Source organism: Phyllobates terribilis, unplaced genomic scaffold, assembly GCF_046119375.1.
Source record: "Phyllobates terribilis strain yellow unplaced genomic scaffold, ASM4611937v1 Scaffold_1__5_contigs__length_1240528914, whole genome shotgun sequence".
In the NCBI taxonomy this organism is placed as follows: domain Eukaryota; kingdom Metazoa; phylum Chordata; class Amphibia; order Anura; family Dendrobatidae; genus Phyllobates; species Phyllobates terribilis.
The window spans coordinates 1058873954-1058896757 of record NW_027362761.1 but is presented as its reverse complement, the minus strand read 5'-3'; the positions used below and the strand labels follow the sequence as shown (position 1 = coordinate 1058896757).

At 41.5% G+C, this 22804-nt stretch overlaps 1 protein-coding gene across 5 annotated transcripts in view; it reads left to right on the top strand.

Annotated features, from left to right (window-relative positions):
- The first annotated feature begins 2462 nt into the window (after positions 1-2462).
- Positions 2463-22804, top strand: part of MICU3 (mitochondrial calcium uptake family member 3) — a 161974-nt gene continuing 141632 nt past the window's right edge. For 4 of the 5 annotated variants that reach the window (XM_073645418.1, XM_073645415.1, XM_073645417.1 and 1 more), the window contains exon 1: positions 2463-2816. In XM_073645418.1, coding sequence (XP_073501519.1) covers positions 2514-2816 — 303 coding nt within the window. In that variant the 5' untranslated portion in view covers positions 2463-2513. The remainder of the gene's footprint in view (positions 2817-22804) is intronic. The other variant, XM_073645416.1, reaches the window with a different exon arrangement.

Below are 22804 nucleotides of genomic sequence, written 5' to 3'. Positions count from 1 at the left end.
GCTATGGATAGTGTATATATGTATATAGTCAGTATACATAATGTATAGAGCAGAGGAGGCTATGGATAGTGTATATATGTATATAGTCAGTATATACAGTTATATGAAAAAGTTTAGGCACCCCTATTAATCTTAAGCTTAATGTTTTATAAAAATTGGTGTTTTTGCAACAGCTATTTCAGTTTGATATATGTAATAACTGTTGGACATAGTAATGTTTCTGCCTTGAAATGAGGTTTATTGTACTAACAGAAAATGTGCAATCTGCATTCAAACAAAATTTGACAGGTGCATAAGTATGGGCACCTCACCAGAAAAGTGACATTAATATTTAGTAGATCCTCCATTTGCAAAAATAACAGCCTCTAGTCGCTTCCTGTAGCTTTTAATGAGTTCCTGGATCCTAGATGAAGGAATTTTTGACCATTCCTCTTTACAAAACAATTCCAGTTCAGTTAAGTTTGATGGTCGCCGAGCATGGACAGCCCTCTTCAAATGATCCCACAGATGTTCAACGATATTCAGGTCTGGGGACTGGGATGGCCATTCCAGAACATTGTAATTGTTCCTCTGCATGAATGCCTGAGTAGATTTGGAGCGGTGTTTTGGATCATTGTCTTGCTGAAAGATCCATCCCCTGCATAACTTCAACTTTATCACTGATTCTTGAACATAATTGTCAAGAATCTGCTGATACTAAGTGGAATCCATGCGTCCCTCAATTTTAACAAGATTCCCGGTGCCGGCTTTGGCCACACAGCCCCAAAGCATGATGGAAGCTCCACCAAATTTTACTGTGGGTAGCAAGTGTTTTTCTTGGAATGCTGTGTTTTTTTTATGCCATGCATAACGCCTTTTTGCATGACCAAACAACTCAATCTTGGTTTCATCAGTCCACAGGACCTTCTTCCAAAAAGAAATTGGCTTCTCCAAATGTGCTTTTGCATACCTCAGCCGACTCTGTTTGTGGCGTGCTTGCAGAAACGGCTTCTTTCGCATCACTCTCCCATACAGCTTCTCCTTGTGCAATGTGCGTTGTATAGTTGACCGATGCACAGTGACACCATCTGCAGCAAGTTGATGCTGCAGCTCTCTGGAGGTGGTCTGAGGATTGTCCTTGACTGATCTCACCATTCTTCTCTGCCTTTCTGATGTTTTTCTTGGCCTGCCACTTCTGGCCTTAACAAGAACTGTCCCTGTGTTCTTCCATTTCCTTACTATGTTCCTCACAGTGGAAACTGACAGGTTAAATCTCTGAGACAGTTTTTTGTATCCTTCCCCTGAACAACTATGTTGAATAATCTTTGTTTTCAGATCATTTGACAGTTGTTTTGAGGAGCCCATGATGCCACTCTTCAGAGGAGATTCAAACAGGAGAACAACTTGCAAGTGGCCACTTTAAGTAGCTTTTCTCATGATTGCATACAACTGGCTATGAAGTTCAAAGCTCAATGAGGTTACAAAACCAAAAAAAAGTGCTTTAGTAAGTCAGTAAAAAGTAGGTAGGAGTATTTAAAACAAGAAAATGATAAGGGTACCCATACTTATGCACCTGTCAAATTTTGTTTAAATGCAGATTGCGCATTTTCTGTTAGTACAATAAACCTCATTTCAAGGCAGAAACATTACTGTGTCCAACAGTTATTACATATATCAAACTGAAATAGCTGTTGCAAAAACACCAATTTTAAGAAAACATTAAGCTTAAGATTAATAGGGGTTCCCAAACTTTTTCATATAACTGTATCATGTATATAGAGCAGAGGAGGCTATGGATAGTGTATATATGTATATAGTCAGTATACATAATGTATAGAGCAGAGGAGGCTATGGATAGTGTATATATGTATATAGTCAGTATATATGATGTATATAGAGCAGAGGAGGCTATGGATAGTGTATATATGTATATAGTCAGTATATATGATGTATATAGAGCAGAGGAGGCTATGGATAGTGTATATATGTATATAGTCAGTATACATAATGTATAGAGCAGAGGAGGCTATGGATAGTGTATATATGTATATAGTCAGTATATATGATGTATATAGAGCAGAGGAGGCTATGGATAGTGTATATATGTATATAGTCAGTATACATAATGTATAGAGCAGAGGAGGCTATGGATAGTGTATATATGTATATAGTCAGTATACATAATGTATAGAGCAGAGGAGGCTATGGATAGTGTATATATGTATATAGTCAGTATACATAATGTATAGAGCAGAGGAGGCTATGGATAGTGTATATATGTATATAGTCAGTATATATGATGTATATAGAGCAGAGGAGGCTATGGATAGTGTATATATGTATATAGTCAGTATACATAATGTATAGAGCAGAGGAGGCTATGGATAGTGTATATATGTATATAGTCAGTATATATGATGTATATAGAGCAGAGGAGGCTTTGGCTGTGTTCCACTCGCGCAGTTACACGGGTGACAGCTCCTCTCGCGAGGCTTGCCCCGCTCTCGCCCCCTCCCCCGCTGTCACTCCCGCAGATGGCTGCTCTTCGCAGGCTCCTCCGTGCCCTCCGTGCCCAGCACCAGCTATGCCCCCCAGCACACACACGGCTCATGTCCGTGCACAGCCCGGGCTCTTCCTCCAGCCCCTCCGCGCTGTTGCTGGTGTCAGGGGCAGCCGGGGCAGGACTGGCTTTGGCTTGCTATGCCATCTATCGTGACGGCGGCGTTCACAGCTGGAGAGAGCGGCTGTATCGCGACATGGGTCTGAGGTCGGGGGAAGCAATGCGGGGTCTGAGAGGGGCCGGCATCCTGGTGCCTGTCAGTGCTGCCAAGGAGACGGTAAGAGGAGGATACCCGGGTGTGCATGTATGTGTCGGGGAGGTGCCAGCTTGTATAGCCTGCCCACTGGGCTCTGCCACTGCTCTGTGCCACAGCCTGACACACAGCTACAGGGGGCATCACTGCTGTATACAGCACAGCACCATGCCACTATATACTGCCCCCTGCTGCACCTGTCACTGCAGCAGATGTGGCTGCCTCATGACATCATGTGGCACAGATGTGCCAGGCTGTGTACATACCCTCTCATCTGCCAGCCCTGTGTCACACACTGCTGCAGACTGTGTATAATAGAGAGGAGGCATCACTGCTGTATACAGCACAGCAGCACCATGCCGCTATATACTGCCCCCTGCTGCACCTGTCACTGGGGGAACCAGATTATATATATATATATATATATATATATATATATATATATATATATATACACCCATAAATGACACCAGCAGTATCAAGCTTTCTTCATGGCCTTTTTTACAATGATTTTTGCTGGCATTTTTTGTTATATTTTTTATTACTTCTAGAGAATCCTGTACGGAGAATAATTAGCGATATCCCTAGTTGTGTATATATCCTATTTCATATTTCAGTGTAGACTTTAATGTACAAAAGGAAGAAATGCTACAAATTCTGGTGAAAGTAGCCCAAAACCAGGAAACGCCGATGATCTGCCCAGAGGGTTGAGGACGGAGCACTTCTAGTTCCTGCTGGTATAATGTGAGCTCTGTGGGCTCCGCTCTACCTCCGTATACCCCTGATTTCATACAGAGGCAACTGGAGGGCTTTTCATATGGTGACTGTGATAACAAATCGTCAATGTGATGCTATTCTCCGGTGAGACGCCGCATGGAGACACAATATAATAGCTTAATACATAATTTAGCCTTACAATACAACATGAGATCAGTGGGTCTGACACTTGGCGCTGCCACCAATCATCTGTGGAAGCGGAGCCAATCAGCGCAGGTCCCATCACCGTCCAGTGGCCGCCTCCAGGTGCTGCAGCAGCTCAGCTTCTATTCTCTTCAATAGGGGCCGATGTGCAGTACCTGAGAACGGCCACTTTACAATGTACGGCCCTGTGATGGTCGGCTTTGGTCACAATTTCCATTTGGCTGTTGCCAGAGCTGAACACAGCGGATTAAAGGGGCTCCTCTTAAAAAGCAACTGTTTTACAGAAGGGGAGAAGGTAGGGCGCAGACCAACAGATTTACTATTATGTATGCTAGAAAGTGCCATAAATTATTACAGCAAAGAGCTACTGGTGCGCGCACTGTGAGAGTCATGCCCAAGGTAATTAAGATTTAGGTGCATTTTAAACCAGCGTGCTTCTTATGAAGGCTGGCGTAAAGTACCTATGCTGCTCTAAACACATCTACCTAATTCTTCCTGGAATTAACACTTTAAAAAACAAACTTAATGAAAATGTAGGTCACAGCTACGTACCAGTTCCCGCTCTGCAATGTACCTTTCCATCGGGCTGATGTTGCGAGTGCTTTAAGTGCCCCCCGAGATTAGCTGCAGGAGCTTAGTTGGATTACTTTGTCCCTACCTCATTGCCGTGGATTGGTGCAAGTGCCGATCTTGTATTTTAACTTACTACATGCCACAGTCAATAACAACCACAGCATCCAGATAATTATATAGATGGAGAGCGCTCACTCCATCACCCCACCCACTATCTCACAATCGCAGGTATGTCAGCCTGTTACTTAATAATTGCCCCCTGGCTGTCATCTTGCTGCTCCTAATAGACCCTGCCGTGAAATACTGACCAAATACTGAACATGTGCACGGGGTCTTACAGTGTTTTGATCACAGGCATAATACACTGCAGTGTATTGAATGAGTGATCAATCTCACTGAATTTCAAGTCCCTTATTAAGACTATAATACAATGAAAAAATAAATAACATTTTTAAAAATGTATGAAAAACATCAAGGTAAAGAAAACTGGTTTCACATGTAAAAAAAGCTTTAAGTAAGCTAAAGTAAGAATGCTCTCAAAAATAGAAATAACGCTATTAAAGTTCATTTTCTCCCCACTGCATTCGGCAGTGTGAAGGCACCGGGCAGCATAATAATGCTGTTAACCTGCATAATGACCACATATCTGCAGGTTAATAGCGTTATCTCTGGTGACAGGTTCCCTTTAATGGTTCTTTTTTTATCAATTAACAAAATGCAAAGCGAGTGAACAAAAGAGAAATCCAAATCAGATCAATATTTGGCATGACCGCCCTTTGTCTTCAAAATAGAATCAAAGCATCAATTCTTTGGCAGAAACTCGGCAGGGAGGTTGTTCTTAAAATCTTGGAGAACTAACCACAGATTTCTATGGATGTAGACTTGCACAAATCCTTCTGTCTCTTCATGTAATCCTAGACAGACTCGATGTTGAGCTCAGGGCTCTGTGGGGCCATATTATCACTTCCAGAACTCATTGTTCTAAACTCCTTCACAACCTTTGTCATGCTTGTACATCCAAAGTTGTGTTCGTGATGAGCCGGTATCGTTCCCCACACATGATGGCTGATTAAATTAGTCATCATTTGCCTTTAACAGCCACAGGTGGATCGGAGCTCCACCTACAGCTGTTAACCTGTTATTTCTCACTGTCAATCTCTGACAGCTGTATTTAACATATGCCCCTCCAGGGGGGGAGCATCATTCCACGCTCTTAACGACTCTCCCGAGACTTGATCGCGGGGCGCTGATGGGTTGTCATTGTTATGATCTGCAAACAAGTACTAAGGAAAGAAAGGGAAAGCTTTCCCTACAGTAAGACTAAGCTGAATCCCTACGATGTAGCGGGCAGCCTGTTCCTAGCGAACAGACCCGTCTTAGTCCTAGGCTAGTCTGAACGAAGACCTATAGAATAAAGGGAAGGGGTCCCTAAAAGAACTAAGGACTGGAACAAAAATGGGACACCTCCTGAACAGAGAAGGTTGTTGCAGAACACAAAAGATAAACTGACAAAAAGGTACTAGAGCTCTCAGAAGGACCAAGCGAACTGACAGACATAGGCACAGAAGCACCTGGCTAGCAAAACAGTCAAACAACACTGAAGTCCTGCACAGCCAAAAAGGCGGAGCTGGAATATAAAGGCAGATGGTCACGTGACCGCAAAACACAAGATGGAAAAAAACAAACCAGAGGGTTCTAACAGTCATGAGAGCCGGGAGTCTGCTGGTGACCCGCGTGCCAGTCATTACGATCCTCCTATAAAAGCCAGCTCGTGATCGGCGTTCATAGGAGATAGTGATTCTAGCTATACAGAGCAGTGCTGACTAAAAAATACAGTTAAAAGTGAGGGGAAAAAAATTCAGAAATATGGAAAAAAAAAAGTTAAAATCACCCCCCTTTTGCCCCATTAAAAATAAAACAAGTAACAAGACAAGTAAAAAGAATAATATTTTTGGTAACTCTGCGTTCATAAAAGTCCAATCTATCAAAATATAAAATAAATAATTCAATTGCTGAACAGCGTAACCAGAAAAAAATCAAAACGCTAAAATTATTGGCCACCGCAACATTGGAATATAATGCAAGACGAGGTGATCAAAACATTTTATATACCCCAAAATGACATCAATAAAATCGTCAGCTCAGGGCGCAAAAAATAAGCCCTCACACAGCCCCAGATCCCGAAAAATGAAAATGTTACGGGTCTCGGAAGCTAGCGAAAACTTTTTTTTCTTACAAATTTCTGAATTTTTTTTCACCACTTAAAAAACTATACATGCTTGGTTTCTGCATATTGCCAGGTCAGTTTTACCATATAGTGAACACAGTAAACAAAAAAAGCAAAAAAACACAATTGTGGAAATACACTTTTTTTGTGCAATTTCAACACATTTGAAATTTTTATCGCATGATAAAATGAATGATGTCTTTAAAAAGTACAACTCGTCCAGCAAAAAAACAAGCCTTCATATGGCTATGGGGACGCAAAAATAAAAAAAAGTTATGGCTCTTGGAAGAAGGGGAGGTAAAAATGAAAAGGAAAAAAAGGGATTAATGACATTGGCTGGGATTGTTGTCCTGCTGCAGAATAAATTTGGAGCCAATAATATGCTTATGGTATTGCATGATCGATAAGTATCTGCCAGGATTTCTCAGCATTGACACAATCAACCTTGACAAAATCTACAACTTCATTGCAGCATAAGGACGCTGTGAGTGACAGCTCAGCCGACCTATAGGATCTGGAGTGTGCTGGATGTCAGTATTGTGAGTGACAGCCTGGTCATCCAATCTGAAGATGGGGCGTACTGGGTTGTCAGCATTTTGATTAACAGCCCTGCCTCTCAATCAGGCCTAGCCTGCGTGCGATCCTCCATGTGTCTCCCGTTCATGAATATTTGCTAGCCATTTAGCTGGTTAGCTCTGAGCAGACCATTGTCAGCTGTAGCTTTGCTCTGTGAGGTGTGTACTTTGCTCTGATTCCTTGATCTTGTTGCCTGACATAGGATTTGTCGTGACTATTGGTGTGTGTTTTCCCTTTAGCTCTCTGACCTCAGGTACCTGACCCCGGACTTTGCCTCTGACTGTCCATTTGTCTTTTCCCCTTATCTTGACGTACCCTCCTGGCATTTGACCCCGGACTGTTACTTGTCCACAACTCTGCATTGCTCCTCTTTAGTATGAGCCCTCCTGGTATCTGACCTTGGACCTCCTGACTACCCTGTGTCACGGCTTGTGAGTAGTGACTCAGCGTCACAATGATTACCTTGTATCTTGTTGCTGTGCTGCTCAGTTTTGCCATGGTGCAAGACGTGTAACTTGGAACTGTTTTCCACAACCTCACCTCTATTGCAGAGCTTGTCTGTGTCTCACCCAGCTTTAAGCCTTCTACACAGCATTTTCTGTTTCTGTTGACTGTTTTTCAACCTACATATGAAAATGCCGATCATTATTACCTCTTTGGTATAATTTGTTAATCATAATTAGTAATTTCTGGCTTTCTGTAGCAGCCTGACGCTGGGGAGAGACAATCTGTATATTTTCTAACATAATGGTTTTTTTGTATTAGTTTTCTTTTAATCTAAATAATATAATACGCCTTATTATAACCCTACAAAATTTCTGATGTGCAAATGTAGCGAGAAGAACTCATTCTGTTTTAAAGGCAAATGGCACCAACTATTGATCTGATTTAGATTTCACTTTTGTTCACTCACCTTGTATTTTGTTATCTGATAAAAGATAAACTACTACCAGTGCTATTGTTGAAGGCTTTTTTACTTTGCAGTATTTTCCACACCTGCCTAAAACTTTTGCACAGTACTATTAAAAAAAATCTGCGCATCATTGGCTTGACTGCTTTTGGCTTTTGAAACAACTCAACTGTTCAATTTACATATCTAATTAGCACTGTAAAGCCAGACAAAAAAAGATTAAAAAAAACAATACCCAAACTGGTGTTTTTTTTGTCCACCTTTCAAAAAACTCTCTAAAAAATGACAAAAAAAAAAACCTATGAACCCTAAAAAGGCTCACGTAAAAGCTGGTCCTGCAAAAAATAAGCACTTACATGCTCCGTCGACAGAAAAGTGAAACTTTAGAGGTATTTTTTACCAACGTAATGATATATATATTTTAAGTATTTATATTGTGCAGATACTTGCAGAATAAAGATAACAAGTAGTAAATTCTGCATGGTGACCTCTGCAAAATGTATAATGCAACATACAATGCCAGAATTGCTGTTATTTCGCCCACTGTACCCCAAAAAGAGTCAATAAAAGTTAGTGAATTAGTTATATGTGCCCGAAAAAAAGCTGCCATTGAAAAATACAAATCATATTAAAAAAATACAAGATCTCACACAACTATGTTGATGGAAAATTGACTAAAGTATTGCTCTTGGAATGGGACAAAGAAAAGGTTTTTAAAGGGGTTGTCCACCTTTGTGGACAACTTTTTTTATTTTCTACGTAAATGCATGTATTTGGGGCTAAAAATAATTTTTGCAATTTCAGTTGAATAAAATGAGCTGAGAGGAGTTCAGAAAAAGACACCAAATAGTTACAAACTCCCTGTCAGACTGTCATTGCGAGCTCGCTGATGAATGCTCAGTTAACTCATTTTGCAACCAGTAGTAGACAGTAGAACACAGAGGCCATAGGAGGCACCAGATTTTATTTTCTACTTTTAAGGCAGTTCAAAATGTTTTACGTGATGAATTAGCTTCATTTTCGGAAGACTACACAAAGCATCTGATAAGTGTCTGTGAAACGTTGTTGTTATCAATATTTGGGTAGGTTCACACAAGCGCATTTCGGTGAAAAAAATGGACAGAACACGGACAAATGTTATTCAATGGGGCAGTGCAGATGAGCAATTATTTTCACTGTGAAAAAAAAATCGCAGCGTGCTTGATTCTTTTCTCCGGAAATAGGATGAGACTCGTCCATTCAAGTAAAAAAAAAATCAGATTCCGTTTGGCGCCTCTTTAATGCATCAGATTTTTAGGGATACATTGCAATTCTTTAACATAGGAAACTGTATTTAGACTTGTATGTTCTTAATAACTGCTGCTGTATCAAATTGAATTACACACAAATGACAAATGAGAAAAAAAAATCATCTGAGTTTTCTGGATGAAACTCCGATAAGCTGGTGTGAACCTGGTCCGGAGTGTCTTTTTCTATCATTAGTATAGGAACGAGTGGCCGCCAAATGTCAGGCTAAGACCAGAGAAGAATTTTTTACCTCCTAACGTAGCATCTCCCCATGCCGACATCTAATTTGTGGCATTCATCATAATGATTGGATGCATTGGGATGAGCATATAACCCTGCCTAGCAAAGGATTTATAGCTGCTGTAGTCTGCGTCTATGCTGACACTGTGATATGTGACTCGGAGTAATCCCAGCTGTACGCCTGTTTATAGCAGCATTTTCCGGTGGCAACGTGACATCTTCTCTGCGTTCTATATTGGAAGTATTTCCTTAGAGCAGCCTGATCTTCCAGTACAGTGACGATCCTGGGGGTAATCCTTTATAAACAGATTCTATTATTTATTAGCTCACGTTCAGCTTTTCGGTACTCGGGGGTCATGGGGCTGTATTACACAAGTCTTTGTAATAAGATAGCGGGCATGAAATTTTGCACCTGAAAGGGAACCTAAGGTAGAATCCCCGGTAAGATCACATAACACACTATAAATAATTCTTACATTTCCAAGATGGACAGTCAAAGTTTACTTTACAGTTCTGCCAAGTTTATTCAATAGGGAATTATTAGTAACCTTCTGTATAATTATATATGTATACATACATGTGTATCTCACTAAATTAGAATATCATCAAAAAGTTAATTTATTTCAGTTCTTCAATACAAAAAGTGTTTTCATTGGCCGTAAGCCATAATCATCAATATTAACAGAAATAAGCACTTGAAATAGATCACTCTGTAATGACTCTATATAATATATGTTTCACTTTTTGTATTGAAGAACTGAAAGAAATTAACTTTTTGATGATTTTCTAATTAAGTGAGATGCACCAGTACATGTATATATATACATGTACACTGCAGAGCCGGAATAGGACTACTAAAGAGGTGCAGAACGTTCAAGCCTTTCATTGGAAGCGTATTGTACATCAGCAAAATTTCCACAGTGTGTCCATGAATGCAATTCTAGAATTACTGTGACACACGTTGTCCATTGGTGGAAATGTTAAAAAAAAAGTTTGGTTGCACAGTTAAACAAAATACAATATACTGGCCAAATGGGGACTTTTGGCATATTTGCTATGACCTTTCTGTTGAATAAGATAGCCATGATAGACTGAGTGTTTGTGACAGCCTTGGATTGTCAGGATTGGTAATGCATCTTCATTTTCTCATTTGGTTACCGGTAAGGGCTCATGCAGCCATATCCATGGGTCTGGGTCCGATCTCTGATCGCAATACACGGACTGGCTGCAGATTTCCCGACCTGAGTGTGACAGCCTCATAGAAATACATGAAGCCATCACGCTCTGGTCAGGAGACCCACTGCCAGTCTGTGCATTGGCGGTCTGTGCTCAGACCGATTTGCACGGATGCCTGAATGAACCCTACTGGGGTTAATGCTGAAAAAGCAAATAACGTCATGTCTTGATGACTGTAGCGCCACTTAGTTAAATCTGGAATAATGTGTTATCATTTGCTAATAGTTCTGCCTCAAACGTTCCAGTTTTTAAACCCAAAGGAAAAAGAAAAAAATAACGATCTAAATGCGCTGTCTCCAGATAATTTTTGAAAAACGTCATTTTTAAAAAGATCGTCATTTTTTTATTTTTCCTTTGGATTTGTGCCTTCATCCTCAGCGGGGGTTGATGACGAGTGCTGCAGTCTGCCATTCCCAGAGTTTTGCCTGTGATTGTGCAAGGAGTCCAGGTGAGCCTTTCCATCAGTTTGCTCCAGCATGTCATCTGAGCGGGCTCACACATAGGAGCGCCTGTTTTTTCTCGTTACAGTTTTTAAACCATCACGTACTAAAAATTGTTAAAGGGGATCTGTCAGAAGGATCTACCCTGCTAAACCGTCTATACAGACATGTGGGTCAGAAGAAGCTGAATAAAATGACTCCTTAATATCTCCGATTTCTTATTCCAGAGAAATCCATGTTTTTCTTCCATGTAAATGAGCTGTTCAGGACTATGGGCCGGACACTGATCTGCATGAGAATCTGCCTCTAGAGGTTATTATAAATGAAAGGGGACGTTACCAGTGTGAGACGTAAGGCTGTGTGCCCACGATGCGTTTTTTTAAGCTTTTCCTCGGCAATTCTGCTGCAGAAACGCTTAAAAAACGCTTGGTAGAAGGCCTGCCATGTTCCCCAATGATAATCCGCATGTGCTGTGCACATGCTGGGGAAATTTCCGCTGCGGATTATCATTGTGGAAAAATCCGCAGCACTACCAATTATTTTGCGTAATCGCATCATTTTCGCCACCATTGACTTGCATTGAATCGCATAATATCGGCATCACTACATGTGCACATGCGGATATTAAGTGATTCAATGTGCGGATGGTACCCGGGTTTGGAGAAGAGGAGACTCTCCTCCAGACCCAGGTACCATATACCTGTAAAAAAAAAAAAAAAGAATTAAAATAAAAAATAAAGATTATGATTACCTTCTGATGGCCCCCGGTCTCCTCAGCGATCCGTCCTGGCTTCCCGGCAGCTCGCGATGGTCTAAAAGAACCTGCCATGACTTCATTTAGTCATGTGACGGGTCACGCGACCGCTGACGTTGGCAGTCGCGTGACCCGTCACATGACTAAATGACATCATGGCAGGTCCTTTTAAACAACTGCGAGACACCGGGGAGACTGGACACATCGGATAAGGAGACCGGGGGCCATCAGAAGGTAAGTATAATCTTTATTTTTTATTTTTTACCATTCTTTTAAGGTCACACTATATAAATCCATGCCGGTTGCATGGATTTATATAGTGTGACCAAGTTGTCAAGCACTTTCCAAGTGATGCTAAAATCGCTTGGAAAGCACTTGACAACCCGCATGCGAAATCGCATGTGCAAAACGCTTCAATTACGCTTCTACCTGGCGGGAAAAACGCATGTACAATCCGCATGCGTTTTTTCTGCCAGGGAGATGCAGAAACGCTCAAGAAAAATCCGGAGCATTTCTGCATCGTGGGCACATAGCCTAACTAATACAAAACAGGAGAACTGAACTTTGTCTCATAAACACGTTAGTAGCTGCAGCTCTCACAGCTCTGCTGTACTGTAACAATATGGCTGCCCTGTCTGCCTGTGAGATGGAAGCTGAGAGGAGCCTGCAGATGTGTCAGGTATAATCACACACAGCTCTGCAGTGAGATCAGGAGAGCAGAGAGCTACCATCACACTGGTAACCATTACACATCACACTGGTAACCATTACACATCATACTGGTAACCATTACACATCACACTGGTAACGCCTACTTCTGTTTAACCCCTTAACGACCTTGGGTCTTTCTGTTTTTGTGTTTTCATTTTTTGCTCCCCCTTCTTCCCAGAGCCAGAACTTTTTTAATTTTCGGTCAATATGGACATGTGATGTTATTTTTTGCAGGACGAGTTGTACTTTTAAACGCCATCACTGGTTTTACCATATCGTGTGCTGGAAAACGGGAAAAAAAATTCCAAGTGCGGTAAAATTGCAAAAAAAAATGCAATTCCACAGTTGTTTTTTGGGTCCTTTTTTTTACCATGTTCACTGATTGCTAAAACTGACCTGGCATCATTATTCTCCAGGTCATTACGAGTTCATAGACACCAAACATGTATAGGTTCTTTTTTATTTAAGTGGTGAAAAAAAAATCCAAAGTTTGCAAAAAATGACGCCATTTTCCGAGACCTGTAGCGTCTCCATTTTTCGGGATCTGGGGCTGGGTGAGGGCTTATTTTTTGCGCGCCGGGCTGTCGTTTTTATTGATACCATTTTGGGGTAGATCCGATGTTTTGATCGCCCATTATTGCATTTTATTGCAATGTTGCAGCGACCAAAAAAAAGTAATTCTGGCGTTTAGAATTTTTTTCTCGTTACGCCGTTTACCGATCGGATTAACTCTTCCTTTATATTGATAGATCGGGCGATTCTGAACACGGCGATACCAAATATGTGTATGTGTTTTTTTTTTTTTTTTTTTTTATTTTGAATGGGGTGAAAGGGGGGTGATTTAAACTTTTATCTTTTTTTTATTTTTTTAAATATTTTTAAAAACTTTTTTTTTACACTTTCTGCTTGCTTCAATAGTCTCCACAGGAGACTAGAAGCAGCAGTTGTCTGATTGCTTCTACTGCATACAGGCGATGATCAGATCGCTTGTATGCAGCAGAAATGCTCACTTGCTATGAGCACTGACCACTAGGTGGCCCTCATAGCAATTGAGACATGACAATCACAGTCGTCTGCTGCAGACCCTGGGTTGCCATGCCCACCCATTGGTGACCCACTATCACATGACGGGGTCACTAATGGGCGGGGCTTAGGACGCACTTCCCGGAAGCGCGAGTTAAATGCCGCTGTCAGAGATTAACAGCTGGTTAACAGCCGCGGGTGGATCGGGATTCCACCCGCAGCTGTTGCGGGCACATGTCAGCTGTAATAATCAGCTGACATGTGCTCGGTTCAGTGCGGGCTCAGCGCCGGAGCCCCCGCTGAACCGGCCTTTCCGACCTGGTGCGTACTATTACTGACCAGGTCGGAAAGGGGTTAAAACAAGCTCTAGAGGCAGATTCTCATGCAGGTCAGTGTCCGGCCCATAGTCCTGAACAGTTTATTTACGTAGAAGAAAAACATGGATTTCTCTGGAATAAGACAATGGATTGCAGCTATCAATGTATCATTTTATTCCGTTTACTATGACCTACCTGCCCATATAGACGGCTTGGGAAGGTTGATCCTACTGGCAAATTCCCACTAAGTGGTGTCTGGTTATTAAAGCCAGCAGGTGCTCTCCTGGTGCAGCCACTGGTTGGCCATGTGGCCTAAGCTTCACAAGCCAGTAACTAATTGTGATGCAGCTGGCTGTTTGAGATGCTTATATATGTTCTCAGCTACATTGTGGATTGCTGAAAATTGCACAACACATTACTCTACAACACAACAGCAATTTAATTTTTTTTTTACTTTTCTTTAAAGGGAATCTGTCACCAAGTTACTACACCATCACAGAGCATCATGATGAAGCAGAGCCCTGATTCCAGCCATGTTTCACTTACTGAGCTGCCCGCTGTCATTTTGATAAAAACATTGTTTTATTTCCTGCAGTGCTCTGAATGTTGAGCTCCATATAACCCCACCTACACCTCTGATTGGCAGCTTTCTGCCCACATACAGTGTACAAAAACCTGGTGACAGATTCCTTTTAAGTTGACTCTCTGGTCTCTTAACTTAAGGTGTCCAAGGGGTCTCCCGAAGAAAAATGGTCCAAACAAACATTTAAATGATGGCACCATTCTGGATCTGTGTGCAGCAGCACCCACTTGTTGGGTGCACGAGCTATCTACTATAAAACAATCACCGTCTAGTCTGTGAAAAGGACAGGAATAGTGCATGCTGACATTTTTCTAAATGCACTCATTGACTAACATTGCAGTGGCTGCTTACCCATTCCACTCTGCAGAAGCAAGCTAAAGTAATGGGACATGGACACCAGGTAAATACTTTCTCCCTGATTTGTAAACCCTGTCAATGATTTTGAGTTTATGTGGGGTCCAGCACTGTGCGGTTGGGTTTAGACAGGCGTATTTTCAGTCCTTGTGCGATGTTTGCAGCGGCCTGCACAGGGACAGCACACTCACTGAAAAATCGCTTGTCTAAACCCAACCAAACAATGCTGGACCCCACATAAACTAAAGATCATTGATGGGGTTTACAGTCCATAAGAAAATATTTGCCTAGGATCCATGCCCCATTTTCAATCTTCTTGCTCGCTTCTGCAGAGTGGGATGGGTAGGCAGCCACTGATGCCTGCTTTTCAAAAATGGCTGTTTTGTCATCTTTTATTACGTTCTCCATATGGTCCTTGCTGAGAATGGAGTAGTCCTAAGTCATGGTGACATCTGTCTCCTTGACTAATACTTGTTTTTCATCCAGATTTTACATTAACATCTATATTGTAGTATGAAACGCTCCAGATACGATACATTGATTGCACTTTGTTTTCTACTAACCTTAGGCTACGTTCCCACAATGAGCTTTTGTTGCGTTTTTTGACACTGCATATTTTTGCTGCGTCTTACAGTTCCAGCAAAGTAGATGGGATTTATAGAAATCTTTCGTGCCCTCTGTGCTTCTTATTTATTCAGCGTAAACGGACCTGCATGTTTCAAATCCGCAACATGGTGATTTCTCCTGTGGGTTTGCGAAGTTGTCTGTGCAGATTTTCCCCATAGATTTGCATTAGATGCAGAAAATCTGGAGGTAAAAAACGCACATGCGTTTCTGCAAAGGTAATGCATCGAAAACGTATGTAATCCGCACCTATGTATAGCAATAAAGAGCAATACCAGGAAGTATCAAAAACAAAGCAGTTTAATTTAAAGCATGACACACCGACAAGAGACAAAAAACGCAGCATTAAAAACGCATGTTAAAAAAACACTCAAAAACACAATGAAAAACTGCAAGTAACCTAATTGAAATAATAGGTGCAGAAATTCTGCCGCGTCAGAAGCTTTATTGTGGGAACATGGACTTAGGGTAAGTGATATTTTTTCTCAAACTTCAGCCTGTTGTGGACATGTCATTTTTCTGGTGTTTTTCTTTCTTGGAAAATATCAGAAAAAAATGCATGCACAAAATATAACAAGATAAAAACGCCACTAAAAACTAAATGCTTATAAAAAAAAGGCTTGAAATAATGGAGTACAAAAAGTAAGCCTTTCTTCAGCCATCCACCTGCAGCTTTATACAGGTGCAAATCAAGCACTTTCTTTACAACATTCACCTGGGGAGTCTAATCTACATCCAATATGTTTTCCATTAATTTACCATAAATTAAGGATTTTAGCTCTGTTCCCAGCACTAGGTGTTAATGTACAAGTGTTGTTACACTTATTCAGGGGAAATGTCTACTGATCAAAAGCTCATGGTAGTAACCTCATTACATATGGAAATCTAATCAACACGCTTGCTGCAAACCAAGTGCCAATTAGTGCCTAATACACATCAGTCTGGTCTGGCTCAGAAGTTGGGGGCTACCACACTGGGCCTTATCACAGCCGTACTGTCAGATCAGACACCTACTTCATGTATTATAGTTAGGCGTTTTTAAGGCAGTTCTGACATGCATGTCTCATTTATCACTTGTGTTAAAATATTAATTTGTGTCCGGAAAATGTCACATAAACTACAAATGTGCTATCATCCTCAGATAAAGTGAAATTATCCTGTTATATTGTGCATTGACCAAGCTTCTGTAACTTTACATCAGGGGTCCTCAAACTTTTTAAACGGGGCCAGTTCACGGTCCCTCAGACCATTGGAGGGCCGGAATATAGTTTTTTAAAAAAACTATGAACAAATTCCTATGCACACTGCACATATCTTATTTTGTAGTAAAAAAAAAACAATACAGGAACAAATACAATATTTAAAATGAAGAACAAGTAAAGTTAAATCAACTGGTATTTCAATAGGTAGGTAACTGTACCCAATAGGCAGCATAGGTCCTCAATAGGCAGGTAAATGTCCCCAATAGGCAGCATAGGTCCTCAATAGGCAGGTAAATATCCCCAATAGGCAGCATAGGTCCCCAATAGGCAGCATAGGTCCTCAATAGGCAGGTAAATGTACCCAATAGGCAGCATAGGTCCTCAGTGGGCAGGTGAATGTCCCCAATAGGCAGGTAAATATCCCCAATATGCAGGTAAATATCCCCAATAGGCAGCATAGGTCCTCAATGGGCAGGTAAATGTTCCCAATAGGCAGGCTGTTTTCCCCTTATAATGTCATATGCAGGCTGTTCCACCCCTTATAATGCCCCATGCAGGCTGTTCCCCCCCCCTTATAATGCCCCGTGCTGGATGCCACCCCCCATATAATGCCCCATGCAGCATGTCACCCCCCCATATTATGCCCCATGCAGCATGTCACCCCCCCCATATAATGCCCCATGCAGCATGTCCCTTTCCCCCCATATAATGCCCCATGCAGGATGTCACTTTCCCCCCATATAATGCCCCATGCAGGATGTCACCCCCCATATAATGCCCCATGCAGGATGTCACCCCCCCATATAATGCCCCATGCAGGATGTCACCCCATATAATGCCCCATGCAGGATATCACTCCCCTGTCTTTATAATGCCCCATGCAGCATGTCACCCCCCCATATAATGCCCCATGCAGCATGTCACCCCCCCATATAATGCCCCATGCAGCATGTCACCCCCCCATATAATGCCCCATGCAGGATATCACTCCCCTGTCTTTATAATGCCCCATGCAGCATGTCACCCCCCCATATAATGCCCCATGCAGGATGTCACCCCCCCCCATATAATGCCCCATGCAGGATGTCACCCCCCCATATAATGCCCCATGCAAGATATCACTCCCCTGTCTTTATAATGCCCCATGCAGCATGTCACCCCCCCATAAAATGCCCCATGCAGCATGTCACCCCCCCATATAATGCCCCGTGCAGCATGTCACTCCCCCCCCCATATAATGCCCCATGCAGGATATCACTCCCCTGTCTTTATAATGCCCCATGCAGCATGTCACCCCCCCATATAATGCCCCATGCAGGATGTCACCCCCCATATCATGCCCCATGCAGGATGTCACCCCCCCATATTATACCCCTTGCAGGATGTCACCCCCCCCCCATATAATGACCTATACCTCCATACATTAAAAAAAAAAATAAATCCAATACTCACCTCACTTCTCACTTGCTGCCGCTGCTCTACTCAGGTCTGGACTCCAGCGTCGCGGCGGCGCTGTCCCACTCTGCGCTGCCTGTGACGGCACTCGGGAGGGCCCGGTGAAAAGACGTCACCGCGCCCTCTGACCTGAGACGTCACAGGAAGCGCAGAGCAGGAAGACAGCGGATCTGTGGAGGCACGGGAAGAGGTAAGTATCTGCCTGCCGGGGCCCTGGGCAAGCGGCGGAGAAGGACGGGTGCTGACACCGCTCTCCTCTCCTCCGCCCATAGCCCGGCGGGCCGGATAAAAGTCCTCCGCGGGCCGCATTTGAGAACCCCTGCTTTACATAGATTGTGAATAGACAAAGCCTCATTTATTCCTGTTCTTTCACACTTGGAACATGTGCCCATTATAGTATATGGGGCTGTTCATATCTCTTTGCATATTTATGGACTGAGACATGTCCATTTTTGATCACAAACTCAAAACAGTGAAAAAAAAAGCACATGGATGCCATCCATGCAACATGCGAGTGCTGTCCGCTATTGGTCTGTTTTCATTTTTACCGTTAGATTTTCTTTTATGCAGAGAACAAAAAATTCCTACCTATTAGGGGGCAGAAAGACGGCTGTATTTCTCGTGCGAGGATTGTATCGCAATCCTCGGACTGGTCGGCACCTCTCGTGACCTGAGCCTGATAGCTGAAGATACATCAATCTGTCACACTCAGGTCAAGAGAGGTGCCGGGCCAGTCCGAGGATTGTGATACGATCCTCGCACGAGAAATACAGCCGTCTTTCTGCCCCCCTAATAGGTAGGATTTTTTTCTCTAGAAAATTTAATGCCACACTGATAAAAATGAAAAGAGACCTATATTACAACCCCTGGCTAAAATTATGGAATCACCGGGCTCGGAGGATGTTCATTCAGTTGTTTAATGTTGTTGAAAAAAAAGCAGATCACAATCATGGCACAAAACTAAAGTAATTTCAAATGACAACTTTAGGGCTTTAAGAAACACTAAAAGAAATCAAGATAAAAAATGTACTCAGTAACGGTAATTTTTTTTCAGACCAAGCAGAGGGAAAAAATTATGGAATCACTCAATTCTGAGGAAAAAATTATGGAATCACCCTGTAAATTTTCATTTCCAAAACTAACACCTGCATCAAATTAGATCTGCTCGTTAGTCTGCATCTAAAAAGGAGTGATCACACCTTGGAGAGCTGTTGCACCAAGTGGACTGACATGAATCCTGGCTCCAACACGAGAGATGTCAATTGAAACAAAGGAGAGGATTATCAAACTTTTAAAAGAAGGTAAATCATCACGCAATGTTGCAAAAGATGTTGGTTGTTCACAGTCAGCTGTGTCTAAAATCTGGACTAAATACAAGCAACATGGGAAGGTTGTTAAAGGCAAACATACTGGTAGACCAAGGAAGACATCAAAGCGTCAAAACCGGAAACTTAAAGCAATATGTCTCCAAAACAGGAAATGCACAACAAAACAAATGAGGAACGAATGGGAGTCAATGTCTGTGACCAAACTGTAAGAAACCGCCTAAAGGAAATGGGATTTACATACAGAAAAGCTAAGCAAAAGCCATCATTAACACCTAAACAGAAAAAAACAAGGTTACAATGGGCTAAGGAAAAGCAATCGTGGACTGTGGATGACTGGATGAAAGTCATATTCAGTGATGAATCGCGAATCTGCATTGGGCAAGGTGATGATGCTGGAACTTTTGTTTGGTGCCGTTCCAATGAGATTTATAAAGATGACTGCATGAAGAGAACATGCAAATTTCCACAGTCATTTATGATATGGGGCTGCATGTCAGGTAAAGGCAGTGGGGAGATGGCTGTCATTACATCTTCAATAAATGCCCAGGTTTACATTGATATTTTGGACAGTTTTCTTATCCCATCAATTGAAAGGATGTTTGGGGATGATGACACCATTTTTCAAGATGATAATGCATCCTGCCATAGAGCAAAAACTGTGAAAACATTCCTTGAAAGAAGACACATAAGGTCAATGTCATGGCCTGCAAATAGTCCGGATCTCAATCCAATTAAAAATCTTTGGTGGAAGTTGAAGAAAATGGTCCATGACAAGGCTCCAACCTACAAAGCTGATCTGGCAACAGCAATCAGAGAAAGTTGGAGCCAGATTGATGAAGAGTACTGTTTGGCACTCATTAAGTCCATGCCTCAGAGACTGCAAGCTGTTATTAAAGCCACAGGTGGTGCAACAAAATACTAGTGATGTATTGGAGTGTTCTTTTGTGTGTTTGTTTTTCATGATTACATAATTTTTTCCTCAGAATTGAGTGATTCCATAATTTTTTCCCTCTGCTTGGTCTGAAAAAATTACCATTACTGATTACCACATTTTTTATCTTGATTTCTTTTAGTGTTTCTTAAAGCCCTAAAGTTGCCATTTGAAATGACTTTAGTTTTGTGCCATGTCTGTGATCTGACCATATTTTCTATTCATTTTGCAACTCATTTGATAAATAAAAGTATGAGTTTTCATGGAAAACGCAAAATTGTCTGGGTGACCCCAAACTTTTGAACAGTAGTGTATATAGCTGGTGTGTGTATATATATAAAATTGAAAAATGGGACAGCACACTTAAAAAATTCCAATTTCGGTTGAAGGGCCTCCCATACAAAACATCCAGTTTTTGCATAGATATAGTAAAATAGAAAAAGCAGGCAGCACCCGATAGTTACCAAAACATAGTGGACTTTATTAGCCCATGTGGTGTTTCGACGTTTCGATTCTTTCTCAAGCAGTGAATTAAGTGTACATCATGAGTATATATAGAAACATTTCAGAATTATTCAATTTACAAACTTTTTGGTCAAATAAATATAAAAAGTGCAATAAATAGTGCCTGCTTTATATATATATATATATATATATATATATATATATATATATATATATATATATATATATATATATATATATGTATATATATATATATGTATATGTATGTGTGTGTATATAGATGTTCAACCTCTTCTCAGGTCTACAGTGATGGCTTCTAGTTGACCTTTTGAGTGAGTCTTACATTCAATCTCAGGTACTGAATATTCGAGGAGAGGTTAATTGAATTATACTGCAATGCTTTCAATTGCAGCCTGACATTAGTCTTCAGCCAGTCTTGTACATTGTCTCCAGGTTGTATATTGACCTTCAGGAAAGGCAAACAGCTGGGATCTCCTAACCTCACATAAGGTGAGAAAACCCTGCTACCAATTGTTGGAGCGCTTATTGCCCCCGGCAGTTTGTAAAACCACATGAACTCTTTTGTAGCCATCCATGGTGCAAATTGTTGCAATGACTTTTATTTCCAAATGACCCAGAACAGGAGGAGCTGACAAACCGGTGATCACACAAATCAGTGCCAGAATGCAGACCTTCACCAGAGGTGTCACAATTCATGAGATCTGTGAAATATAAAGGAGAAGTGGGATTTACTAATTTTTTATTTCTTTTTTTGTTAAAATCTTCAAAATTGTAGCAAAAGCCCATAAATGTAAATTCAGGGTGTCCTCATTTTATGGTAGATATCACTGTTTCAAGCAATTAGCATTCATTTCATATATTCTTCTCCCTACAATACATCTTTCATAGACATTAATTCAGAACTGTTGTGTTTTATGTTGACATCTTCTTTAAAGGGATTGTCCAAGGGTTTTATATTAATAGCCTATCCTAAGGATAGCTCATCAATATCTGACGGCTAAGGGCTTTCCCTATGTTACAAGCTTAAAGGGGTTGTTAGGGACATTTATATTGATGGCCTACTCTAGGATAGGTCCTCAAAATCTGATCTGAGGAGGTGCAACAATGGCCGCATGTGCTCCATTGCAGAGCTGCACAACACAACTCCGTCAGGAACAGCTGATCGGCTGGGGTGTCAGGAGTAGCACCCCCACCCATTAGATTTTAATGAGCTATCCTTTGGCTATGGTGACACCACCATATTTTCTCCCATCCGAGAGAAACTGGCCAATAATTCCAGTCACACTCTGATCAAACTTTGTGATCCGGTGGTGATAAGATGAAAAAAAAGGTCTCCACCTTCTCCATTTCTCCATTCTGTCAGTCTGTGAATATCGGACCGCACTCAGATGTCATCTGAGTGCTGTCTGATTTTTTTTTTTTTGACGGACCCATTGTCTTGCATGGCCGAGTGCGATCCAAATATTGCATGCAAATCGTGCATGGTGCGATTTTTTTTTTTTTTTTTTTTTTTTTTTCTCCCCTCAGACAGTCCGAGAAAACAATCGAATGTGTGCATGGCCATATAGAATAACATTGGTCCGACTGCGATCCGATGATTAGTAGGACCGAAAATACGAGCCCTGAGGGTAGGCCATAAATATAAAAATCTCTGACAACCCTTTTAAGCTGGTTATATAGGGAAAGCCCATTGCTGCCTTCTGATTGCTCTGTGGGATAAAACAAGTAATACCACATTGAACATATTTGTGCTTGTAGGAGTAGTTTAACCCCCCGCTCCTAAAAAAAAAAAACCTTCAATGTTACAGTATTTGACCCACCTCTTTTTGTGCGG